The sequence below is a fragment of the Silurus meridionalis genome, chromosome 2 (assembly GCF_014805685.1).
Source record: "Silurus meridionalis isolate SWU-2019-XX chromosome 2, ASM1480568v1, whole genome shotgun sequence".
NCBI classification, from domain to species: domain Eukaryota; kingdom Metazoa; phylum Chordata; class Actinopteri; order Siluriformes; family Siluridae; genus Silurus; species Silurus meridionalis.
This window is the reverse complement of record NC_060885.1, coordinates 2,358,100-2,384,003: the sequence shown is the minus strand read 5'-3', so window position 1 is coordinate 2,384,003 and position 25,904 is coordinate 2,358,100. Positions and strand designations below refer to the sequence as shown.

General features: G+C 41.3%; 1 protein-coding gene across 3 annotated transcripts in view; it reads right to left on the bottom strand.

The window, feature by feature from the left end:
* Positions 1-25,904, bottom strand: part of LOC124401110 (deoxycytidylate deaminase-like) — a 45,944-nt gene that overhangs the window by 5,653 nt on the left and 14,387 nt on the right. For 2 of the 3 annotated variants that reach the window (XM_046873094.1, XM_046873111.1), the window contains exons 2-4: positions 12,281-12,339; positions 11,936-12,006; positions 9,123-9,207 (exon numbers count right to left, since the gene is read on the bottom strand). In XM_046873094.1, the coding sequence (XP_046729050.1) occupies positions 9,123-9,207; positions 11,936-11,997 (147 nt within the window). In that variant the 5' untranslated portion in view covers positions 11,998-12,006; positions 12,281-12,339. Of the gene's footprint in view, positions 1-9,122; positions 9,208-11,935; positions 12,007-12,280; positions 12,340-12,698; positions 13,261-25,904 lie in introns of those variants that run through there. The other variant, XM_046873102.1, reaches the window with a different exon arrangement.

Sequence of the window (25,904 nt, the reverse complement as noted above, 5' to 3'; positions counted from 1 at the left end):
AAAAAATTCAGATTGGGTCATCTTTAGAAAAGAGATGAAGAAAGCAAAATTAACTGATGGTAAGCAGTCAAAACCTCCATGAGATGCAACATTTACACAACAACCTCTGAACCTCATATTTGATATGAAGAAAAATATTAAAGGAACAAATCCTGATAACTTTAAAAGGATGGTGATAAAATGGAAAAATTGGAAAAATAAACTGATGACACTAATGGATCATTGAACATGAAATAAAAATAAAAGTTAATATTTCCAAGCTGAAATTTCACAAAATCCAATATAAATGCTGTACTATTTAAAACTATACTTTAAATTATCACTAACTTTTAGTTTAATGAGTGAATTTAAAGTTTCTATTTCACATTTTTCCATTCACATCAAAAATAATTGCATCAATATTTTAATTTAAAGTGAAAATACAGAGGGGTTAGAGAAAACATTACCAGATCATGGAAACGCAGTCATGAATTTTCTACATATTACTATATTATATGTGTGGCAAGTGTAATGGTGTCACACTACATTATTAGAGTTACAATTGATCAGTGGCATTGAGGTGTGAGTTTTCTTTCTTTATTTTGAAATTTATATTGGCGATTACAGGAATGATGCACGGTCACGTGGTCACAGGTAGAATACACGCAAAGGTAGAGATGACGTCATTTCCGTGCGCCCTCTCTCTTTTGCCGAATGCGATAGCGATGAGAGGTATGATTTATCAGCTGTTCGGGAAAAGTTTTAGAATATAATAAATACTAATCGGTTAAGGAATTTTTTTGTTAAACATGATTATTTGTTCATTTTTCTTTTGATTTACGGTTAGTAAGTTATTTAATGAATGTAATAATGTGTATAGTTAATTTCATAATTATTTCAGGTAATGGCCGCCATTACACGTGCGGCATCCTTTAGTTAAATTGAGTAAAATGAATAATTTCATTGCTATAAATTTGGTTAATTAATCCATGAGAAGTTCCATGTTTCCATGTATTTTTTGTTAAGTTAATATACAGTACATTAAAAGAATATGTAATGATTGACAGGCACGGCTAGACCAGAGATTCGCCATTTATTATCTGATGGTGTCTGTTTCAATACAGGTATGTAATTGGATCATTGGTATTTTAGTTTTCTGTATTTTTCTTTCTTTCGATGTTATATTATTATTATAGTTTAGAAATTGTCTATTTTCCGTGCGCCTCTCTTTGCCGAATGCGATAGCGATGAGAGGTATGATTTATCAGCTCTTCGGGAAAAGTTTTAGAATATAATAAATACTAATCGGTTAAGGAATTTTTGTGTTAAACATGATTATTTGTTCATTTTTCTTTTGATTTACGGTTAGTAAGTTATTTAATGAATGTAATAATGTGTATAGTTAATTTCATAATTATTTCAGGTAATGGCCGCCATTACACGTGCGGCATCCTTTAGTTAAATTGAGTAAAATGAATAATTTCATTGCTATAAATTTGGTTAATTAATCCATGAGAAGTTCCATGTTTCCATGTATTTTTTGTTAAGTTAATATACAGTACATTAAAAGAATATGTAATGATTGACAGGCACGGCTAGACCAGAGATTCGCCATTTATTATCTGATGGTGTCTGTTTCAATACAGGTATGTAATTGGATCATTGGTATTTTAGTTTTCTGTATTTTTCTTTCTTTCGATGTTATATTATTATTATAGTTTAGAAATTGTCTATTTTCCGTGCGCCTCTCTTTGCCGAATGCGATAGCGATGAGAGGTATGATTTATCAGCTCTTCGGGAAAAGTTTTAGAATATAATAAATACTAATCGGTTAAGGAATTTTTTGTTAAACATGATTATTTGTTCATTTTTCTTTTGATTTACGGTTAGTAAGTTATTTAATGAATGTAATAATGTGTATAGTTAATTTCATAATTATTTCAGGTAATGGCCGCCATTACACGTCGGCATCCTTTAGTTAAATTGAGTAAAATGAATAATTTCATTGCTATAAATTTGGTTAATTAATCCATGAGAAGTTCCATGTTTCCATGTATTTTTTTGTTAAGTTAATATACAGTACATTAAAAGAATATGTAATGATTGACAGGCACGCTAGACCAGAGATTCGCCATTTATTATCTGATGGTGTCTGTTTCAATACAGGTATGTAATTGGATCATTGGTATTTTAGTTTTCTGTATTTTTCTTTCTTTCGATGTTATATTATTATTATAGTTTAGAAATTGTCTATTTTCCGTGCGCCTCTCTCTTTGCCGAATGCGATAGCGATGAGAGGTATGATTTATCAGCTCTTCGGGAAAAGTTTTAGAATATAATAAATACTAATCGGTTAAGGAATTTTTGTGTTAAACATGATTATTTGTTCATTTTTCTTTTGATTTACGGTTAGTAAGTTATTTAATGAATGTAATAATGTGTATAGTTAATTTCATAATTATTTCAGGTAATGGCCGCCATTACACGTGCGGCATCCTTTAGTTAAATTGAGTAAAATGAATAATTTTATTGCTATAAATTTGGTTAATTAATCCATGAGAAGTTCCATGTTTCCATGTATTTTTTTTGTTAAGTTAATATACAGTACATTAAAAGAATATGTAATGATTGACAGGCACGGCTAGACCAGAGATTCGCCATTTATTATCTGATGGTGTCTGTTTCAATACAGGTATGTAATTGGATCATTGGTATTTTAGTTTTCTGTATTTTTCTTTCTTTCGATGTTATATTATTATTATAGTTTAGAAATTGTCTATTTTCCGTGCGCTCTCTCTTTTGCCGAATGCGATAGCGATGAGAGGCACGGCTAGACCAGAGATTCGCCATTTATTATCTGATGGTGTCTGTTTCAATACAGTGATTGGAGAATACAGAAGCTGGAAGTAAATCATACGACAATTGTACCAACGTGTGGAGTCTTTTCATTTAAAAACATACACAACGCAGAGCGAACCCACTACATATGTAAGGCACAAAAATGGAAGTGAACAAGAAACTAATTAAAATTATTTAGGCCTTTAGGGGAACCAGCAGATTGGTTAGGTGTATAGTGGGAGCCAGAGCACCATCACAATCTTAGGTACCCTTTCAGGAACTCAAGCTGTGTCGCAACGCTTTGGGAACAAAACCGTGTTGCCCACGCTCTGAAATAATGTGTGTAATCAATCAAAATTGGACGCTGGCTGTCACCGGCGGGTTGATGTCACGACCAGAAAGTATAAAATGTACAGAGAGTGAAGCCGGCGCCAGCTTCCGTTGGTTCAGGAAGCGCTCTTTGTGTGTTTGTCCCCTTCAGTTCAGGGGTAAATGTACAAAAACCAAGCGATCGTTCCGACTATGCACAATACACAGCCTGTGCATCGCTTGCTTGGGAGCGGAGCATGCTAGATTGGTTCCTGAAGGAAGTCGCCTGCAGGCGCGCGTATACTGCACACATTCGGTGCACATGCTGCGCACATTCGTCACAGCCTTGAGAGACTGATACCCTTAAGAGTACCTGGCAGCCTGGAAAGCTCGGCCAGACGTGTCTCAGTGGGTCCTGCACACTGTAGAATGAGGCTATTCGATTAAATTCGGTTCTCGTCTGCCCCGTTTCAAAAGGGATCTCCTCTCCCAGACCGGGGGCGCCATAGTAAGATAGTTTTTCACACAGGAGCTTATGATATACGGCTTCGACAGTCAGAGGTTACTAAGAGTAATATTATAGAGGTGTGTAAATTAGCGAAGGCAATGTCCGATGCTGTAATATGCTCTGGCCCCATCCCAATGCGACGTGGCGATGTAGCCTACAGCAGGTTATGGTTGCTGAACTGCTGGATGTCCGAGTGGTGCTCCAAAAATAATGTGGGCTTCATTAATAATTGGAGCATTTTTGAGGGCAAGGCTGGCCTGTTAGGGCGGGACGGTATCCATCCCACCCGGGAAGGTGCTGCTCTCATTTCTTGTAGTATAGGTCATAGTCTCAGAACAGCACTATTTAACAAGTGACTGTCTAGAGCCAAGGCCAGGGAGCAGACAGACAGGCTAAACCGACCATCTGCTAGCTGCACAGAGTTGTCACTCAGGATCCACCATATTGAGACTGTGTCTGTCCCCCGAGCAAAACCAAAATATAGGAAATTATCAGAAAGTCTGTTTAAGTAACCTGATTAAAATTAAATTAAATAGGACTGAACGTACAACCAGCACCTCTGATCTAAAAATAGGATTGTTGAATATTAGATCTCTCACGCCAAAAGCGCTTACTATAAACGAAATTATTACCGACCAGGAGTTTAATATAATGTGTTTGACAGAAACGTGGATTAAATCGAATGAATATGTAGCATTAAATGAGGCGAGTCCTCCTGGGTATAGTTACATACACCAACCCCGTCTAAATGGCAGAGGAGGTGGAGTAGCAGCTATTTATAATAATAATCTAAACGTCACACAAAGACTAAACACAAATGTAAAACATTTGAAGTTCTTTACACCAACATAAAATATTCAGTGTCTGAAAGCAGGTCAAGTCAGTTAATTCCACTAATTATTATTTATAGACCCCCAGGGCCCTACTCTGATTTTCTGATAGAATTTGCAGATTTCATTACAAATCTAGCTACTTCTTTAGACAAAGCATTAATTGTTGGAGACTTTAATATTCATTTTGATAATCAGGAAGACTCCTTAAGAGCAGCAGTTGTGTCCATTCTAGATTCAGTTGGAATTAATCAGAATGTTATAGGACCCACTCATAGTGGTGGACACACTCTCGATTTGTTGTTAACATTTGGATTAAAAATAAAAAACTTAGTCATAATTCCACAGTCTGAAGCTATTTCAGACCATTATCTAATCTCGTTTAAAATTTGCCTAAGTCATTGCATTTCTACCTCACCACGTTACCGTGTTAAGCGTACTTTCACGTCAGCTACAGCAGTGCGTTTATTAATAATCTTCCGAAATTACGATATTAGATAGATCTCCGTCAGACCCGCAGAGCTCGACTGGGCCACTGAACATCTAGAAACAACGTTACGTTACACTCTAGATGATGTAGCTCCTTAAGACCAAAATGATCAGGGAGAAAAAATTAGCACAGTGGTATAATGATCATACGCGCACCTTAAAACAGACCACTCGAAAATTAGAACGTAAATGGCGTCAAACAAAATTAACAGTATTTCAAATAGCATGGAAGGAGAGCCTCTAAATTATAGAAAATCTCTTAGTGCTGCCAGATCAGCATATTTCTCCACCCTCATAGAAAATAACAAGCATAATCCTAGATTTTTATTCAGCACGGTAGCAAAATTAACAGGAATAAAAGCACTGCGCTAACATGCACACCATCAATAGGTAGTAATGATTTCATGAACTTTTTTAATAATAAAATTGAAAACATCAGGCAAGAAATCCAGACGGTTAATATAAATCCAAATTATTTTACAAGTAACCCTGTAGACAGCAGTGTAATTATAGCAGACAATCAATTACAAAGCTTCACTCCTATTCATGAGAATGACTTAATTTCATTAATCTCCTCATCAAAATCATCAACCTGCATTCTCGATCCCTCGCCTACAAGTTTCTTTAAACAGATAGCTCCAGAGGTAATCAAACCTGTTTTAAAAATAATTAACTCTTCCATTAGCACTGGTTATGTACCTAAATCCTTCAAACTGGCAGTTATCCACCCCCTTATTAAGAAACCTGACCTTGACCCATGTCAGTTGTCCAACTACAGACCGATATCAAATCTCCCCTTTATATCCAAAATTTTAGAAAAGGTTGTAGCACAGCAGTTATGCTCACATCTGCTTATGAATAACATTTTGAAATGTATCAGTCAGGATTTCGGCCTCATCATAGCACAGAGACGGCGCTAGTTAAGGTGGTAAATGACCTGTTATTGGCCTCTGATCAGGGTTTTGTCTCCTTACTTGTTTTGCTCGACCTTAGTGCAGCTTTTGACACCATTGATCACACTATACTGCTTGCTAGACTTGAGAACGTTGTTGGAATAAAGGAACAGCTCTCTCTTGGCTCAGGTCTTATTTGACTGATCGCTATCAGTTTGTGGATGTAAATGGTGAGTTCTCCACACTCTATGAGGTAAAGTTTGGTGTTCCTCAAGGATCTGTCTTAGGCCCACTGCTTTTCTCTTTATATATGCTGCCTCTTGGTGAAATCATTCATAAACATGGGATTCGCTTCCATTGCTATGCTGATGACACACAGCTGTATATTTCAGCAAAGCCAGATGAGAGAGATCAGCTTAACAATGTTGAGAAGTGTGTAAAGGACATTAGACAGTGGATGCTTAATAACTTTCTTCTGCTCAACTCAGATAAGACGGAAGTACTTTTACTAGGACCACATGCAGCTAGAAGTAAACTTTCCGATTACGTAGCATCTCTGGATGGTGTTTCTGTTTCAGCATGTACGGCTGTCAAAGACCTTGGTGTGATTATTGACCCGAGTCTTTCCTTTGAGTCTCACGTGAATAATATCACCAGGATCGCCTTCTTTCACCTTAGAAATATTGCTAAAATTAGAAATATGATGTCGTTACAGGATGCAGAAAAACTAGTTCATGCTTTTGTTACTTCTAGATTAGACTACTGTAACGCTTTACTGTCTGGGTGTGCGAGTAAGTGCATAAATAAGCTTCAGTTAGTTCAGAATGCAGCAGCAAGAGTCCTCACTAGATCTAGGAAATATGACCACATCACCCCTGTTTTAATCAGTCTACACTGGCTCCCAATCAAATCTCGCATTGATTATAAAATATTACTACTGACGTATAAAGCACTTAACGGTCTCGCACCACAGTATCTGAGTGAACTTCTGTACCAGTATGATCCTCCACGCATACTTAGATCAAAAGGTGCTGGCTATCTGTTTGTTCCTCAAATAATGAAGACTACAGCAGGGGGCAGATCTTTCTCTTATAAAGCCCCACAGTTATGGAACAGCCTTCCAACCAGTGTTCGGGACTCAGACACAGTCTCAGTGTTCAAGTCGAGGTTGAAAACTTATTTATTTAGTCAAGCCTTTTATCAGTAGATTTTTCTTAGGTAAAGGTTTAGATCTGGAGGGAACATGGATATAGAGTGTTTGGTGAACTGGTATATTTGTATGCTGCCATCCCCTCACATTCACACGTTCACTCGGGTTTGTTGACGGTGGTGTGGTGGGTCGTCTCTTATCCCAGAGAACCCTCGTGTCTTTGTTACCTTCTGGTTCTCCCTTTTATTTATGCTGCCATAGCGAGTCTTGCCGGAGTCCAAACTGCACAGAGACATTAACTTTCATACACCAATAGGGACACTTAATAATCCATATCCTTCTCTTCCGTCACCCTCTCTCTCTCTCTCTCTCTCTCTCTCTCGGTCGAGTTAAACATGCTCCTGAGGTTCCAGTGACCACTGTTCCTGCCCCTCTCCCCTCAGTGGATCTTCACACTTCTGTGCAGCTTGGGACGGTCTCTCATCAACATCTTGGGTGGTTCCATGTAATTCCGGAGTAGAACGGGTGCTTTGAGGACGGATTGGACTGTAGTTGGTGTCGGCGGTCTGCTGCACTGACTCGGGAGTGCAGTTTGCTTCTGATCGTCATCACTGTACCCTGCAGCATTGTATATCTGCTTTAAATGGACATTTGGTGCAACCCAGATGAGGATGGGTTCCCTCTTGAGTCTGGTTCCTCTCAAGGTTTCTTCCTTATGCCATCTCGGGGAGTTTTTCCTTGCCACAGTTGCTCATCAGGGACAAACTTACTTACAAAGAACATATTTACGTTTAATCACCACATTATCTGTGTAAAGCTGCTTTGAGACAATGTTCATTGTTAAAAGCGCTATACAAATAAAAATGAATTGAATTGAATTAAATAGTTCACCCCCGCCCGGAGTTGTGGAGGCTGTGGTCCCTGAGAAGGCACAGCTCTGTGGTTTTGTTCTCTCCACCAAGGTGGTAAAGACTATTATCCACTCCAGAGCTCCCTCCTCGAAGAGGACGTATGCCGTGAGATGGCACCTGTTCTCCACCTGTTCTCAGGGTTACATACGTAACCTAGAGATGATCTTAGGTAAGGTAGTTTTCTTTTACTAAGACTGTACACCTTTTCAGTAAATGGTTACTAAGAGTAACAATGTATAGGTATGACAATTAGCATTGGTAATGTCTGATGGAGTAGTATATCAGTTGTGGTATGGTATAGTAAGTTACAGCAGGTTATGGTTAATGAGCTGCTGGATGTCCAGATGGTGCTCAGAAAAAATGCGGGCTTATAGATGATTTGACTTATTTTGTGGCCAAGGTTGGTCTTTTCAGGCAAGGCGATATTCATCCTTCTCAGGGAGGTCCTGTTATCATTTCATGCAGCATAACTCATAGTCTAAAAATGAGCTAACAAGTGCAAATCAAGGCCAGATAGCAGAGAAGCAGGTTAAACAGATCATCATCCCACCATATGGGAACTGTGTCTTTTCCCCCCACTAAACATAAGTGTTGCTTTATCACTTTTATCTTTGTGGTTTACTACGTGTTGCTTGTTACAAAATTTCTCTGGATGGGGTTTTTGTTTAATTTTTTGCCCCAGCAAAAGACTTTGGTTACTAAGTCCAGTCTTTCATTAGAAGCTAAAGTAGATAATATATAGATTTTTTTAATCTCAGAAATATTGTTGATAAAGTCTACACAATTCAGAAAAAAATCATGTTTTTTCTCCTTTGATTTGGGTTATTAGAATATAACTTTTAACTGTTATGATGCATAAATATCCATGCACTAACAACCTCCAGTTTTTCCTCAATTTTCTCATGTCACCTAAATTTTTTTTTACCTCTGCTCTCATGGTACCTCACCAATAAGTGTAACTTATTTTAATATGAGTATTAGGGTAACATATGTCTCTCTTGACAGTGGAAAGCATTAACATTAAAGGATTGTTGGTAATATCCCAAACCACAATGCCTGGTTAAAAATACAAAAATAATTATATGACTTCCTTAAATTGAAATCTCCTAATATAAATAGAAAGACCGGACACCCATTTGCCTTTTGGACCTCATAAAAGGCATTCAAAAAGGGGCAACATTAAAGTGTTGCATAAGTATGACAAAGTTTTAATACCTTTGTGTTTGGATCAGGGCTCTTTTTAGCAAACAGGAGAGCAACAGTCATAAAATATACTTCATCCTTATATGATCCAGTTGTCCTGTAGAAAGATGGAGGAAAATTAGGTCAAGTTTTACCGACCAGAGATCTGCTTTTTATTATTAGCACAACAATTAACACATTACAGTTGAAGAATTAATTTCCTGTACATTGCAGTGTTTACTGAATAAAATTATATATAGGGATGGATGAGTAAGACAGATATTGACAGATATTGACAAAAGTACAGATTAAAGTGACCAGTGTGATTTGTCCTTAACGTTGTCAATTTGTGCAGTAAGGTGACAAAGTGACAATGTGCTGGGTCAGTCCAGAGTTAAAGTGTCATATACCGAGAGGAGAAGTAATTGTGCAGTAAAGGTAAGTGATACGGAGAGAGAAGTCCAGGTACTAGTTGCTGGGTGTCTCCTGGTTTAGACACCGAATGGCCTGCGGGAAGAAGCTCCTCCTCATTTTCTCTGTGTTTGGAGTGGAAGCCCTTCCCTGAATCCAACAGAGAAAAGAGTCAATTTTTGGTATGGTTGAGGTCCTTCACAATCTTCCTGGCCCTGGTCCAGCACCGCGTGCTGTAGATGTCCTCAGGGAGCTTGGTGCGAATGGTACATTCGTCTGACTGCACCACCCTCTGGAGTACTGCATGGTGCTTTTCATGAACCAGGAAGTGATGCTTCCCCATCAGGATGCTCTCAATGGTGCAGGTGTAAAAAGTCCTTATCACCCGAGAGTGAAGTTCAAAGTCCCTTATGCGTCTCAGATGGTACACATGCTGCCGGGCTTCTTCACCAGGGTGTTGATGTGAAAGGACCACGACAGGTCCTGTGTGATTTGAACACCTAGGTACCGGAAACTGTCCACTCTCTCCACTGGGGTCCCGTTGATGTTTAGCGGTTAGTATGACTGCTTCTGCTTCGTGCTGAAGTCCACTATCAGCTCCTTAGTCTTGCTGATGTTCAGGAGAAGATTGATCTCCTGGCTCCATTTCTCCAGGTTTTTTATCTCCTGTAGGTAGGCCATCTCGTCGTTGTTGGAGATCAGGCCCACCACAACAGTGTCAATCGTCAGCAAACTTGATGGTGGTCTAATTGGAAGTGGCCATACAGTCATGAGTGTACAGTGAGTACAGCAGGGGGCTCAGAACACAACCCAGAGGAGCTCCAGTGCTGAGGGTGAGGGTGGATGAGGTGTGTTTATCCACCCATATGGCTTGTGGTCTGTCTGTCATGAAGTTGGAAATCCATTGAGACAGTGGTGGGCTTATTCCCAGGACGTCCAACTTAGAGGTGAGTGTGGAGAAAATTATGATCTTAAACACTGAACTGTAGTCCACAAACAAGCATTTTTGCATAATTCCCTTTTCTGCAGTCCAGGTGGCTCATCGTTGTATGGAGAAGATGTGTGATGGCATCACTAGTAGAGCAGTTCTGGCAGTACGCAAACTGTAGAGGATCCAGTATGCCTGGTAGTGATGCAGTGATAAAGTCTCTGACCAGTCTTTCAAAAGCACTTCATCACTACTGAGGTCAGGGCTACAGGGCAGTAGTCATAGAGGCAGGTAGGCTGTGGTTTCTTTGGGACAGGCACAATTATGGTGCAAAAGTGTGCAATGGGGCAAGTAGAGTAATGTATATTTGCTGCCACTTGGGAAGCATTCCCAAATTATTATTACAGTAACTATTGTAGCCTGCCTGAGACCCAAAACCAACAAGGATTTGAGACATTTCTGGCTATTACTGTAGGTTATTTTAGATGACTATTTATTGGATGTACCCAGCCCTCTCACTCATCCAACTTCTTTCGGCTGCTCATATTAGGTGTCGCCACAGTGGATCATCTGTCTCCATACTACTCTGTCCTCTACATCTGCCTCTTTTAAACCAACTACCTGCATGTCATCTCTCACCACATCCATAAACCTGTCATGCCATGAGGCTTGCACTCAGGTTAAGGTGTGGTTGCCCCTTTTATATTTCCCTGATTTCTCTCTTTTTTGCAAACAGACATGGACACTGGGTTTGTGCCCCATGCTCCACATCAGTGGCAGGCTTTCAGTAAGTGGAATTAGTACAGCAATACCCTCCAATACTATCTACTAGGATAAGCATTCAGCCTCTGTTCGGAACACACAGCCTCCAGTGTAGCCATTGCATTAAAGAAAACATGCAGATCACTGGTTGGTATCTGGCACTTCAGCCATTTAAGTTCAAACTGGTTCACAGAAGTCTGTGGTGGATTTTCTCTTGTGATGGGGAGAGACATAAGCTCCATCGGCCTGAGTCAGAACCTGATTCGGTTTGTGACTAGACAGTGGAGAAAAAGAAATCAAATGGTAGTGATCTCACACGTTTGCATTCGTGTTAATGACAATTGTTTGCTGTTGCAAGGAGCAATGGAAAGGAGAAAGGGAGGGTAGAGACAAGAGATAAAAAAAAAAGGGAAATGGATATGCAGACAGTGTTTACTTTAACTGCCATAGACAGAAAAGTCAAATTAAACAAAAAAAAAACTTGGCCATGGCAAATATAGTCACCTGCCTCCCATTCTTCACACAACATGATATGAGAGTCTGAAAGTTTGTGTGAATTTTAGAAGCAAAAAATGTGAAAAATTGCACAAAAACATATAAAAACTGTCCACTGTAAATTGTTTTTTACACAGAAATCTACTCGAAATGTACAAAATCATTATGTGTAGTCACAAAATCATAAACCTACAAAACGTTCACCAATCAGACTATGACACTGACATGGAAACAAACTTCACACACTTACGCCATTGGTGGTGGTGGTCCTGGCTCAGTGTCTTTGCCACTTTCCCTGTTTTTGCTGGCCATCACGTCACTCTGTGGAAAAAAGATATACAACAATTTTTACTGCACTGTAACTAGGGCACAACAATTTTTTTTACTCCCAAATATAAAGGTTTACTTTTTTGTCCATATAATGAAGTAAAGAAATATAGAAAATCTCCTTCTCTCACATTTTAACTTCAAAATATAAAATCTTTAAATAAAAACACTGTTTCTCATTGTAAATTATATAAATATATAATATATAATGTTTTTAACAATAAACCACTGAACGTGTCAGTGATTTTGACTGATTTAAAACACCTACCTTTTGATTTCTCTGTAAATGCAAGAGACTGTGCGGTTTGTGGTTGTTTTCGGGTAGCACTGAAGTGAAAATTTAGGAGAAGGAAGGGTTATTTACACACGTGGTCATAGCAAAAGATTTGTATAATTTGTATAAAATTTGTAGATTTATTTATACACTGACTTATTGTGCTGCTCAGGACAAACAACACCCAAACCACAATGATGTTTAAAATTCATAGAAATATACACGGAAACAAAATTGCTTGCAAAAATTTTTTCTAAGATTATTTGAAGCCAGCCATTAGGGTTGCACAAGCCAGTGCACACTTAGTGCCAATCCCAAGCCCGGATAAATGGGGAGGGTTGTGTTATAAAGGACATCCATCGTAAAACATGTGCCAAATCGAATATGCAAATCACGAAAGAGAATTTCATACCGGATCGGTCGAGGCCCGGGTTACCAATGACCGCCAGAGGTATCGTTAACCAACAGGGTACCTGTGGAAATTGGGCTACTGTTGGCCGAAGGAGGAGAAGGAGAGGAGGAACACAATTACAAAGACGGCAGGAAAATGAGAAGTGGAGGAGAGTGGAGGTTAGGGTTGGTACTTAAAATGTTGGTACTATGATGGGTAAAGGGAAAGAGGGAGCTGATATAATGGAGAGGAGAAAGGTAGATATGTTCTGTGTTCAGGAGACCAAATGCAAAGGAAGTAAGACGAGGAGCAATGGAGGGGTTTAAACTGTTCTATCATGGTGTAGATGAAAAGAGAAATGGTGTAGGGGTGATTCTGAAGGAAGAGTACAGTAAGAGTGTAGTGGAGGTGAAGAGAGTTTCTGATAGGGTGATGAAAGTGAAGATGAAAGTTGAAGTTGTGATGATAAATGTCATCAGTGATTATGCTCCACAAGTGGGTTGTGAGATGGCGGAGAAAGAAAAATTCTGGAGTGAATTAGATGAAGTGGTAGAAGGTGAACCTAGGAATGAAAGATTGGTGATCGGGATGAATATCATTATTCATTAATAATAACATATAATAAAAGGTAAATTGAGCGAATTTGTTATTTCAGATCGAACTGAAAAATGTGTGTAACAAACTGGTAGCCCTTCACACTAATCGGTACCCAAGAAGTAGCTCTCAGTTTCAAAAAGGTTGGTGACCCCTGCTGTAAGGTGTTTGCAGGGGACAATGTAGCTAGACAGCATTGGATGGTGGTCTGTAGGATGGTTTTGGAGGTGAAGAAGAAGAATAGGAGAAGAGTGGAATGGAGAAGATGGAGGGAGTATTTTGAGCAGCTGATGAATAAGCAAAATGAGAGAGAGAGAAGGTTGGATGGTGTGAAAATGGTGAAGCAGGAAATGGATAGGATTAGTAAGGTAGTCGGAAGTCGGTTGGACCAGATGACATAACGGTCGGTAGAAGCATGGAGATGTTTAGGAGAGATGGCAGTGAGATAACTACAGGGGAATAAAGTTGATCGGTCACACCATGAGGTTATGGGAAACAGTAGTGGAAGCCAGGCTGAGCAAATAGGTGACCATCTGTGAGCAACAGTATGGTTTTATGCAGAGGAAGAGCACCACAAACGCATTATTTGCTTTAAGAATGTTGATAGAGAAGTATAGAGAAGATCAGAAGGAGTTGCATTGTGTGTTTGTGGATTTAGAGAAAGATTACGACAGGGTGGAGAGAGGAGTTGTGGTATTGTATTTGGAAGTCAGGTGTGGCAGAGAAGTATGTGAGGGTGGTGCAGGACATGTATGAGGACAGTGTGACAGCAGTGATGTGTGCAGTAGGAACGACAGACTGGTTCAAGGTGGAGGTGGAACTGCATCAAAGATCGGCTCTGAGCTCTTTCCTGTTTGCAGTGGTGATGGACAGGTTGACAGAAGAGGTCAGACAGGAGTATCTGTAGACTATTAAAGAACTAAGTTAAGGAACTAAGTGTAAGTGAACTAAGTTAACTAAGTGTTAAGGAACTAAGAGATTGGATGACCCATAACTTTCTACTTTTAAATTCTGATAAGACTGAGATTTTGCTCATCGGCCCAAAAACTAGTATACAGACGCTCCAGCATCTCAACCTGCATTTAGACGGATGTTCTGTAACCACTAGTTCAACGGTAAAAGACCTGGTTGTTATTTTAGACAGCGACTTGTCTTTCAAAAATCACATCAATCAAGTTACAAAAACAGCCTTCTTTCACCTTAGAAATATTTCTAAGCTAAGAAATATGTTGTCCATATCCGATGCAGAGAAGCTTGTCCATGCGTTCATGACCTCCAGAATAGACTACTGTAATGCGTTACTAGGTGGATGTCCTGCATCATTAATAAACAAGCTTCAGTTAGTCCAGAATGCAGCAGCCAGAGTTCTTACAAGGTCAAAAAAATATGATCACATAACCCCGATCTTATCGTCCCTACATTGGCTTCCTGTTAAGTTTCGAATAGACTACAAACTATTACTTCTCACTTATAAAGCACTAAATGGTTTGGCTCCCATGTATCTATCCAGTCTTTTAACACGCTACAATCCGCCACGCTCCCTGAGATCTCAAAACTCTGGGCTTCTAGTAGTTCCTAGAATAGCAAAGTCCACTAAAGGTGGTAGAGCATTTTCACATTTAGCTCCTAAACTCTGGAATAGTCTTCCTGACGGTGTTCGGGGCTCAGACACACTCTCCCAGTTTAAGTGTAGATTAAAACATATCTTTTAGCAAAGCCTACACATAACACACATCACATCATAACCTTGTGCTCCAGAACATCTGATCACATGCACATTATCAACTTGTGCTGTTAATATCATGAACAGCAGCTACGCTAATTCCTCTCCACTGCTTCTCTTTCTCTCCCCATCCCGAGACACCCTGAGGTTTGGCCAGCTCCAGTCACCTCCCACCTCGTGATGATTACGGACCTTTGAAGAAGTAGATGCCGAACTCACAAACATCCTGAACCATCTAGAGACGTACCAGTGCCATTTGGATCCCGCTACATGTGTGGAGTTTTGACATTGGACCTCCTGGAGTGTTTAAAGGCTCTGGCATGGAGAAGCTGATGCTGGATCTGTGGTGATCACAAATGCTGAGCTTATAAAACTCGGAGCTACTAACCATATAGACTGTATAAGACTGCAGAAAGAACATCACTTATAATCTTATACTCCAGTAATCATGTTAGTTCTCACTGTCCAGTGTTCTGTTTTGTTGAAAGATTTATGATCAAACTCTTGATGTCACCCAGATGAGGATGGGTTCCCCTTTTGAGTCTGGTTCCTCTCAAGGTTTCTTCCTCATAACATCTAAGGGAGTTTTTCCTTGCCACAGTAGCCACGGCTTGCTCATCAGGGACAAATTCACACCATTCACCATCACTGTTGATTTGTGTAAAGCTGCTTTGAGACAATGTCTGTTGTGAAAAGCGCTATACAAATAAACTTGACTTGACTTGACTTGACTTGACTATGATGTTTGCAGATGATAGTATGATTTGTGGTGAGAGTAGGGAGCAGGTGGAAAAGAGCCTGGAGAGGTGGAGGTATGCGTTGGAGAGAAGGGGTTATTTACATACACACGTGGTCATAGCAAAAAATTTGTATAATTTGTATCAAATTTGTAGAATTATTTATACACTGACTCATTGTGATGTTCAGGACAAACAACACCCAGAATACAATGATGTTTAAAATTCATAGAAATATACAAGGAAACAAAATTGCTTGCAAAATCTTTTTTTAACATTATTTGAAGTCAGCCATTAGGGTTGCACAAGCCAGTGCACACTTAGTGCCGATCCCAAGCCCAGATAAATGGGGAGGGTTGTGTTATAAAGGACATCCATCGTAAAACATGTGCCAAATCAAATATGCAAATCACGAAAGAGAATTTCATACCGGATCGGTCGAGGCCCGGGTTACCAATGACCGCCAGAGGTATCATTAACCAACAGGGTACCTGTGAAAATTGGGCTACTGTTGGCCGAAGGAGGAGAAGGAGAGGAGGAAGACAACTACAAAGACGGCAGGAAAATGAGAAGTGGAGGAGAGTGGAGGTTAGGGTTGGTACTTGAAATGTTGGTACGATGATGGGTAAAGGAGAGAGGAGCTGATATAATGGAGAGGAGAAAGGTAGATATGTTCTGTGTTCAGGAGACCAAATGGAAAGGAAGTAAGATGAGGAGCAATGGAGGGGTTTAAACTGTTCTATCATGGTGTAGATGAAAGAGAAATGGTGTAGGGGTGATTCTGAAGGAAGAGTACAGTAAGAGTGTAGTGGAGGTGAAGAGAGTTTCTGATAGGGTGATGAACGTGAAGATGAAAGTTGAAGTTGTGATGATAAATATCATCAGTGCTTATGCTTCACAAGTGGGTTGTGAGATGGTGGAGAAAGAAAAATTCTGGAGTGAATTAGATGAAGTGGTAGAAGGTGAACCTAGGAATGAAAGATTGGTGATCGGGATGAATATCATTATTCATTAATAATAACATATAATAAAAGGTAAATTGAGCGAATTTGTTATTTCAGATCGAACTGAAAAATGTGTGTAACAAACTGGTAGCCCTTCACACTAATCGGTACCCAAGAAGTAGCTCTCAGTTTCAAAAAGGTTGGTGACCCCTGCTGTAAGGTGTTGGCAGGGGACAATGTAGCTAGACAGCATTGGATGGTGGTCTGTAGGATAGTTTTGGAGGTGAAGAAGAAGAATAGGAGGAGAGTGGAATGGAGAAGATGGAGGGAGTATTTTGAGCAGCTGATGAATAAGGAAAATGAGAGAGAGAGAAGGTTGGATGGTGTGAAAATGGTGAAGCAGGAAATGGATAGGATTAGTAAGGTAGTAAGAGCAAAGAGGTGACCCTCTGTGAGCAACAGAGGAAGAGCACCACAAACGCATTATTTGCTTTGAGAATGTTGATAGAGAATTATAGAGAAGATCAGAAGGAGTTGCATTGTGTGTTTGTGGATTTAGAGAAAGATTACGACAGGGTGGAGAGAGGAGTTGTGGTATTGTATTAGGAAGTCAGGTGTGGCAGATAAGTATGTGAGGGTGGTGCAGGACATGTATGAGGACAGTGTGACAGCAGTGATGTGTGCAGTAGGAACGACAGACTGGTTCAAGGTGGAGGTGGAACTGCATCAATGATCGGCTCTGAGCTCTTTCCTGTTTGCAGTGGTGATGGACAGGTTGATAAAAGAGGTCAGACAGGAGTCTCTGTAGACTATGATGTTTGCAGATGATAGTGTGATTTGTGGTGAGAGTAGGGAGCAGGTGGAGAAGAGCCTGGAGAGGTGGAGGTACGCGTTGGAGAGAAGGGGTTATTTACATACACACGTGGTCATAGCAAAAAATTTGTATAATTTGTATAAAATTTGTAGAATTATTTATACACTGACTCATTGTGCTTTTCAGGACAAACAACACCCAGACCACAATGATGTTTTAAATTCATAGAAATATACACGGAAACAAAATTGCTTGCAAAAATTTTTTCTAAGATTATTTGAAGCCAGCCATTAGGGTTGCACAAGCCAGTGCACACTTAGTGCCGATCCCAAGCCCGGATAAATGGGGAGGGTTGTGTTATAAAGGACATCCGTCATAAAACATGTGCCAAATCAAATATGCAAATCACAAAAGAGAATTTCATACCGGATCGGTCGAGGCCCGGGTTACCAATGACCGCCAGAGGTATCATTAACCAACAGGGTACCTGTGAAAATTGGGCTACTGTTGGCCGAAGGAGGAGAAGGAGAGGAGGAAGACAACTACAAAGACGGCAGGAAAATGAGAAGTGGAGGAGAGTGGAGGTTAGGGTTGGTACTTGAAATGTTGGTACGATGATGGGTAAAGGGAGAGAGGGAGCTGATATAATGGAGAGGAGAAAGGTAGATATGTTCTGTGTTCAGGAGACCAAATGGAAAGGAAGTAAGATGAGGAGCAATGGAGGGGGGTTTAAACTGTTCTATCATGGTGTAGATGAAAAGAGAAATGGTGTAGGGGTGATTCTGAAGGAAGAGTACAGTAAGAGTGTAGTGGAGGTGAAGAGAGTTTCTGATAGGGTGATGAACGTGAAGATGAAAGTTGAAGTTGTGATGATAAATATCATCAGTGCTTATGCTTCACAAGTGGGTTGTGAGATGGTGGAGAAAGAAAAATTCTGGAGTGAATTAGATGAAGTGGTAGAAGGTGAACCTAGGAATGAAAGATTGGTGATCGGGATGAATATCATTATTCATTAATAATAACATATAATAAAAGGTAAATTGAGCGAATTTGTTATTTCAGATCGAACTGAAAAATGTGTGTAACAAACTGGTAGCCCTTCACACTAATCGGTACCCAAGAAGTAGCTCTCAGTTTCAAAGGTTGGTGACCCCTGCTGTAAGGTGTTGGCAGGGGACAATGTAGCTAGACAGCATTGGATGGTGGTCTGTAGGATAGTTTTGGAGGTGAAGAAGAAGAATAGGAGGAGAGTGGAATGGAGAAGATGGAGGGAGTATTTTGAGCAGCTGATGAATAAGGAAAATGAGAGAGAGAAGGTTGGATGGTGTGAAAATGGTGAAGCAGGAAATGGATAGGATTAGTAAGGTAGTAAGAGCAAGAGGTGACCCTCTGTGAGCAACAGAGGAAGAGCACCACAAACGCATTATTTGCTTTGAGAATGTTGATAGAGAATTATAGAGAAGATCAGAAGGAGTTGCATTGTGTGTTTGTGGATTTAGAGAAAGATTACGACAGGGTGGAGAGAGGAGTTGTGGTATTGTATTAGGAAGTCAGGTGTGGCAGATAAGTATGTGAGGGTGGTGCAGGACATGTATGAGGACAGTGTGACAGCAGTGATGTGTGCAGTAGGAACGACAGACTGGTTCAAGGTGGAGGTGGAACTGCATCAATGATCGGCTCTGAGCTCTTTCCTGTTTGCAGTGGTGATGGACAGGTTGATAAAAGAGGTCAGACAGGAGTCTCTGTAGACTATGATGTTTGCAGATGATAGTGTGATTTGTGGTGAGAGTAGGGAGCAGGTGGAGAAGAGCCTGGAGAGGTGGAGTGCAGCGTTGGAGAGAAGGGTTATTTACATACACACGTGGTCATAGCAAAAATTTGTATAATTTGTATAAAATTTGTAGAATTATTTATACACTGACTCATTGTGCTTTTCAGGACAAACAACACCCAGACCACAATGATGTTTTAAATTCATAGAAATATACACGGAAACAAAATTGCTTGCAAAAATTTTTTCTAAGATTATTTGAAGCCAGCCATTAGGGTTGCACAAGCCAGTGCACACTTAGTGCCGATCCCAAGCCCGGATAAATGGGGAGGGTTGTGTTATAAAGGACATCCGTCATAAAACATGTGCCAAATCAAATATGCATATCACGAAAGAGAATTTCATACCGGATCGGTCGAGGCCCGGGTTACCAATGATCGCCAGAGGTATCGTTAACCAACAGGGTACCTGTGGAAATTGGGCTACTGTTGGCCGAAGGAGGAGAAGGAGAGGAAGAAGACAACTACAAAGACGGCAGAAAATGAGAAGTGTAGGAGAGTGGAGGTTAGGGTTGGTACTTGAAATGTTGGTACTATGATGGGTAAAGGGAGAGAGGGAGCTGATATGATGGAGAGGAGAATGGTAGATATGTTCTGTGTTCAGGAGACAAAATGGAAAGGAAGTAAGACGAGGAGCAATGGAGGGGGGTTTAAACTGTTCTATCATGGTCTATCATTGGGTGACGTATAAGAGTGGAGGAAGGTGCACACAGGTGGACTATGTTCTATGTAGGAGATGCAACCTGAAAGAGATTGGAGACTGTAAGGCAAGGGTGCCTGCGGGCAACGTGGTAGCCCGCAGGGACCACATGAGTAGCCCGTGGGCCTTTTCTAAAAATAGCTGTTTCCTACTTTGTTAATACATTGTTGATGATTATTATGAGAAATCACTAACATGATCAGTGTCTTAACATAGATGAATATCATTATTTATTAATAATAACATATAATAAAAGGTAAATTGAGCGAATTTGCAGAGGATGGTTGACCCCCCGCTGTAAGGTGTTGGCAGGGGACAGTGTAGCTAGACAGCATTGGATGGTGGTCTGTAGGATGGTTTTGGAGGTGAAGAAGAAGAATAGGAGGAGAGTGGAATGGAGAAGATGGAGGGAGTATTTTGAGCAGCTGATGAATAAGGAAAATGAGAGAGAGAAGGTTGGATGGTGTGAAAATGGTGAAGCAGGAAATTGATAGGATTAGTAAGGTAGTCGGAAGTCGGTTGGACCAGATGACATACCGGTCAGTAGAAGCATGGAGATGTTTAGGAGAGATGGCAGTGAGATAACTACAGGGGAATAAAGTTGATCGGTCACACCATGAAGTTATGGTAAAGAGTAGTGGAAGCCAGGCTGAGCAAAGAGGTGACCATCTGTGAGCAACAGTATGGTTTTATGCAGAGGAAGAGCACCACAAACGCATTATTTGCTTTGAGAATGTTGATAGAGAAGTATAGAGAAGATCAGAAGGAGTTGCATTGTGTGTTTGTGGATTTAGAGAAAGATTACGACAGGGTGGAGAGAAGAGTTGTGGTATTGTATTAGGAAGTCAGGTGTGGCAGAGAAGTATGTAAGGGTGGTGCAGGACATGTATGAGGACAGTGTGACAGCAGTGATGTGTGCAGTAGGAACGACAGACTGGTTCAAGGTGGAGGTGAAACTGCATCAATGATCGGCTCTGAGCTCTTTCCTGTTTGCAGTGGTGATAGACAGGTTGACAGAAGAGGTCAGACAGGAGTCTCTGTAGACTATGGTGTTTGCAGATGATAGTGTGATTTGTGGTGAGAGTAGGGAGCAGGTGGAGAAGAGCCTGGAGAGGTGGAGGTACGCGTTGGAGAGATGGGGAATGAAAGTCAGTAGGAGTAAGACAGAGTGCATGTGTGTGAATGAGAGGGAGGGCAGTGGAGGGGTGCAGTTGCAGGGAGAAGAGGTGTAAAAGGTAAAGGAGTTCAGGTTCCTGGTGTCAACAGTGCAAATTAATGGAGACTGTGTTAGAGAAGTAAAGAAAAGAGTGCAGGCAGCGTGAAGTGGGTGGAGAAGAGTGACAGGAGTAATTTGTGATCTGCAAGAATGAAAGGGAAAGTTTCTAGGACTGGGGTGAGACCTGTGATGTTGTATGGTTTAAAAACAGTGTCATTGAGTAAAAGACAGGAGATGGAGCTGGAGGTAGCAGAGCTGAAGATGTTGAGATTTGTGTTGGGAGTGACAAGGATGGACAGTATTAGAAAAGAGTTTATTAAAGGGACAGCACATGTAGCACATTTTGGAATCAAGGTGAGGGAGGCACGATTGAGATGGTTTGGACATGCCCAGAGAAGGGACATGGGGTAAATCGGTAGGAGAATGCTGAGGATGGAGCCACAAGGAAGGAGGAAAAGAGGAAGACCAAGAAGAAGGTTAATGGATGTGCTGAGGGAAGACATGTAGGTAGTTGGGCTGAAAGAGGCAGATGTAGAGGACAGGGGGGTATGGAGATGGATGATCCACTGTGGTGACCCATAAAGCCTGTAAGAAGTAGAAGAAAATGTAAATAATTTGCTGTCGGTACACCACATTGTGATGTTCAGATAAGTAGAAACGACTACCACTTAAATCAATAGAATTTCTAGAACATGACAACACAAAAATATTAAACATTTTGAAAGGCTGCATATTTATTTTCTATCTAATTAAACAGGCTTTCAACCCAGTACTTTTCTGGATTGCTCCAGGACTGATTTCATGTATTTATATATGAAAATAAAATGTTCAATGCAGGAAATGTACTTTTAAGGCACTTCATCATCTATAACATAATCTTATTGAGCATTATAAACTTTTAATTATTGACAGTAAAGCCCAAAGTGTCTTCTTACCAAAGATATCTTAATTGTGTATGTTTAGGTAGGTCATTTTCAGCTGTGAGTCCCAAAATTTGGGCTGGGTGGGGCGAACCAGATATAGTGTCAGATAAATGGTTGCAGGAATCTCATTTTTCAAGATATCTTCATTCAGTTTGAAATATAAACTCATTAAACATGTGGCTTTTGGGAAAGGCTAACAGGTTCTTGCCAAGTCCCATGCAGGCACTCTAGGTCGCACAGGAGGCCTCAGCCTCTGGGCGGTGCGAAGAAAACGTGTCACCAGCGGGTTTCTACCCAATGATTGCCCCGCCAGGGGGGCATAATATGCCGAAATAGGGCTTTAAGGGTGGATGGAGCCGACCCTTTGGCAAACTGTTCTTGAAGGAATTCCAGCACTGAACCAACTGGGCAGTTAACTGGATCCAAATGGTTCTAATTACACCATACACTGAACAGGCTCCATCTAGTGGCATACGACCTCCTCGTGGAGGGAACTCTGGATTGAAGAATGGTCTCTACCAGAAAAGACCAGAAGCTCTGAGCTGTACCCCCTCAGGGGCCACAGCCACAGTCTCCACAACTCCCAGGAGCAGCATGAGGAAAAAATCGTACAGGCGCAGCTTCGGCCATGGCATCCAGACCTAGAGGAGCTGGGGGTGTATGGGAGATCCAGAGGGGACAGGTGCAACATCTTTTGAGTCGCGAACAAGTCTACTTGAGCTCTATAAAATCTCTCTCAGATCTGCTCTACCACCTGAGGGTGCGGTCGCCATTCCAGAGGTCTCAGCCCTTGCCTCGAAAGGGCGTCTGCTCCCTAGTTCAAATGACCCAGGATATTCACTAGACTCAAGGAGAGCAGCTTCCCCTGGGCCCACAGGAGAATCTGACGTGCCAGGTTGTACAAGAGGCGTAAGCACAGACCCCCTGGTGGTTGTCTGAATGGACCAATACATGATGACTTCTGAGGGCTGACAGGAAATGCTTCAAAGCTAGAAGCACGGCCAGCATCTCTTGGCAATTTATGTGCCGCAGCAGATGGGGTTCTCTCCAAAGACCTTGTGCAGCATGGCCACTCAAGACCACACCCTTCCTGTGAGGAAAGCAACCGTCATTAGCATTACGTGAGGGCCCGGAACTCCCAACACAGGATCCTGAGACAGGAATGGAGGGCTTTCCCGGTGACCTTGATTGTATGGAGTGGATTGCTCCTCTGAGAGAACTCTCTGGTCCTGGGCAACCACTGAAGGGGCATCATATGCAGGAGGCCAAGTGAAACCACATTGGACACTGCTGCCATTAACCCCAGCAGTCTCTGGATCTGCTTGACAGTGAGTGACCCTCTCGACAGCCGTAAGGATGAACTCAATGTGGGCAGAAGACAGCAGCACACGCATAAAGTTTGAATCCCACACAACGCCTAAGTAAGTGGTTCTCCATAATAGAGAAAGCACACTCTTTTTAGCGTTCAGCCATAACCCCAGAGGGACCAGCATTCATACACTTTGTGAAGGTGCAGGGTGAGAGGCCAAGACCAAATTGAAGGACCCGATATTGGTAAGCTTTGGCCCCAAAAGCAAACCTCAGGAACTTCCTGTGAGAAGGACGGATGGATACATAGAAATATGCATCCCCAAGATCTATCGTGACAAACCAGTCCTCAGATCTGATTTGAGACACGACCTGCTTCAGGGTCAGCATGTTGAACCTGAGCCTAAATAGTGAGCAGTTCAGCTGATGTAGATCTAGAATAGAATGCAACCCCCTGTCCTTTTTTGAAACTATGAAGTTCCAGCTGTATGACCATGACCAGAGCCTGCTTGGGTCCCACCAGAGTGGGACACACCCTGTCGAACCGGGACGGAAGAGCCCCAATCTGAATTGTATAACCTCTGTCTACAGTATGCAGAACTCATCGAGACACATCTGGCAGAGCTTTCCAGGGTGCTAGGTAGTCTCTTAAGGGTATCAGTCTCTCGAGACTGAACTCTGGTACACCTAGAGTGGGAGCTACGCCCTGGTGCAGCTCTAGGGGCCTCTAGGGGGCATGCCCTGAAGCACTGTGCATGGCAGGTTTAACGGACCAGGTCCCTAGAGGTGCTGGGTGTAATAAGGTGCCCGAGATACCTAGAACATCCCATGTCAGGACTTCTTGGCTGATGCCCTTTTGTTGAAAATGACAGTCCTCAATCTGTCATCTCACAGGGCTGGCAAAACCACCAAAAAGCAAGCAGGTGAAGAAGGAGAAAGGAACAAGCCCTTTTTGAAATCTTTTGCTAGGTCAATCTGCGAGTCCCAGGACCAGGCACACCGCTCTACCTTAGCAAGAGCAGAGTCAAAACCGTAAGGAGTTGGGGCACACTCCTCAAAGAATGCCCAGTGGGAGTGAAGCATCCGCAAAGACAAAGGCAAGCTCTTATATCTTTTCGGACATTTACCACTTACCAAGAGACAAACACACATAGAGCGCTTCATGTACAAACAGAAGCTAGCTTAAATCTGTGTGCTTTTATAACTTCTTGGCCATAAAGCACCCCGCCGGTGACGCCGTGGTTTCCATTGAGCGGATTACACACCTGATTCAGAGCATGGACAACATGGAAGCATTCCCAAAGCATTGTTAACACAGCTCAAGTTCCTAAAAGGGAATCTTTGTAAGCACTATTGGAGTCAATGCAGTAGATCGGTAGTAACTGAGAAGGCAGAATGCTTCATTGTTTTTGGTAGTGGTATGATAGTGGTACTTTTCAAGCAGATTGAAATAGAGGCTTGTGCAAGGGACAAATTGATTATATTTGCAAAGACATCTGCTAGCACAAATGAACAGGTTTTGAGTACACATCCATGGATGTTGTCTGTGCCAATTGATTTCTGTGGGTTTAAAGACCCAAAGATATTTTTGCAATTCCAGAAGTGACATTGTGCTAATTGTTGGGAACCTCGAAACAGGCAATAAATTTGTTATACACATAAGGTGTGATGAGGCAGGCATTGATTAGTAGTAGTATAATGCCCTCCAGTCTTAGCCTGTATATACCTGGCCTTCTTGAACTCACTGGCATTACCTAAGGCATATGCATTATGGCGAGTATGACTGGATCTGTTTAGTAGGCAATGTGTTGTCAATGCAAAAGCAAATGTACCTGGTTAGCTGACATGTATTCATCAACTCAATGGTACAGTCCTTATGTATAGCAGCATACTTTACCTCCCAGTCAGTGCAGTCAAAGCAGAAGCACCTAATCAGTGCACCTAATCTGATCCTTCAAACCACACTTTTTACAGATTTACTTACTAGGTAAGATGTCTTGTTTGAGGCTCAAAACACCTTTGTTTAGTTATGCCTTTAGTCAGTAGGTGTTTCTGAGGTAAATGAGCAGGATGGAGGGATCATAGATATAGAGTGTTTTGGTGAACTTAAATATTTGGATGCTGTCTTCCCCGTACTATCATTCACTAACTCAGATTTGTTGACAATGGTGTAGTGGGCCGTCTCTTATCCCAGACACACCTTCATGTCTGTGGATCTCCCTTTTCTGCCAGAGTCCTTACTTACACCATTATACTGTAAGAGTTCCAGCTTCTATGTCCCCTCCATACTAGCAGAGGGAAGCATTCCTAAACCATGCTCACACTGTCACCCATGCAAAGTATTGTGGTTGCTTCCATTGCATTACCATTCATGATCTGTGTTTTACTGTGTTTTCGACCCTACTAGGTTCTCGTCTGTTTGTCTGAATTATTTGTCT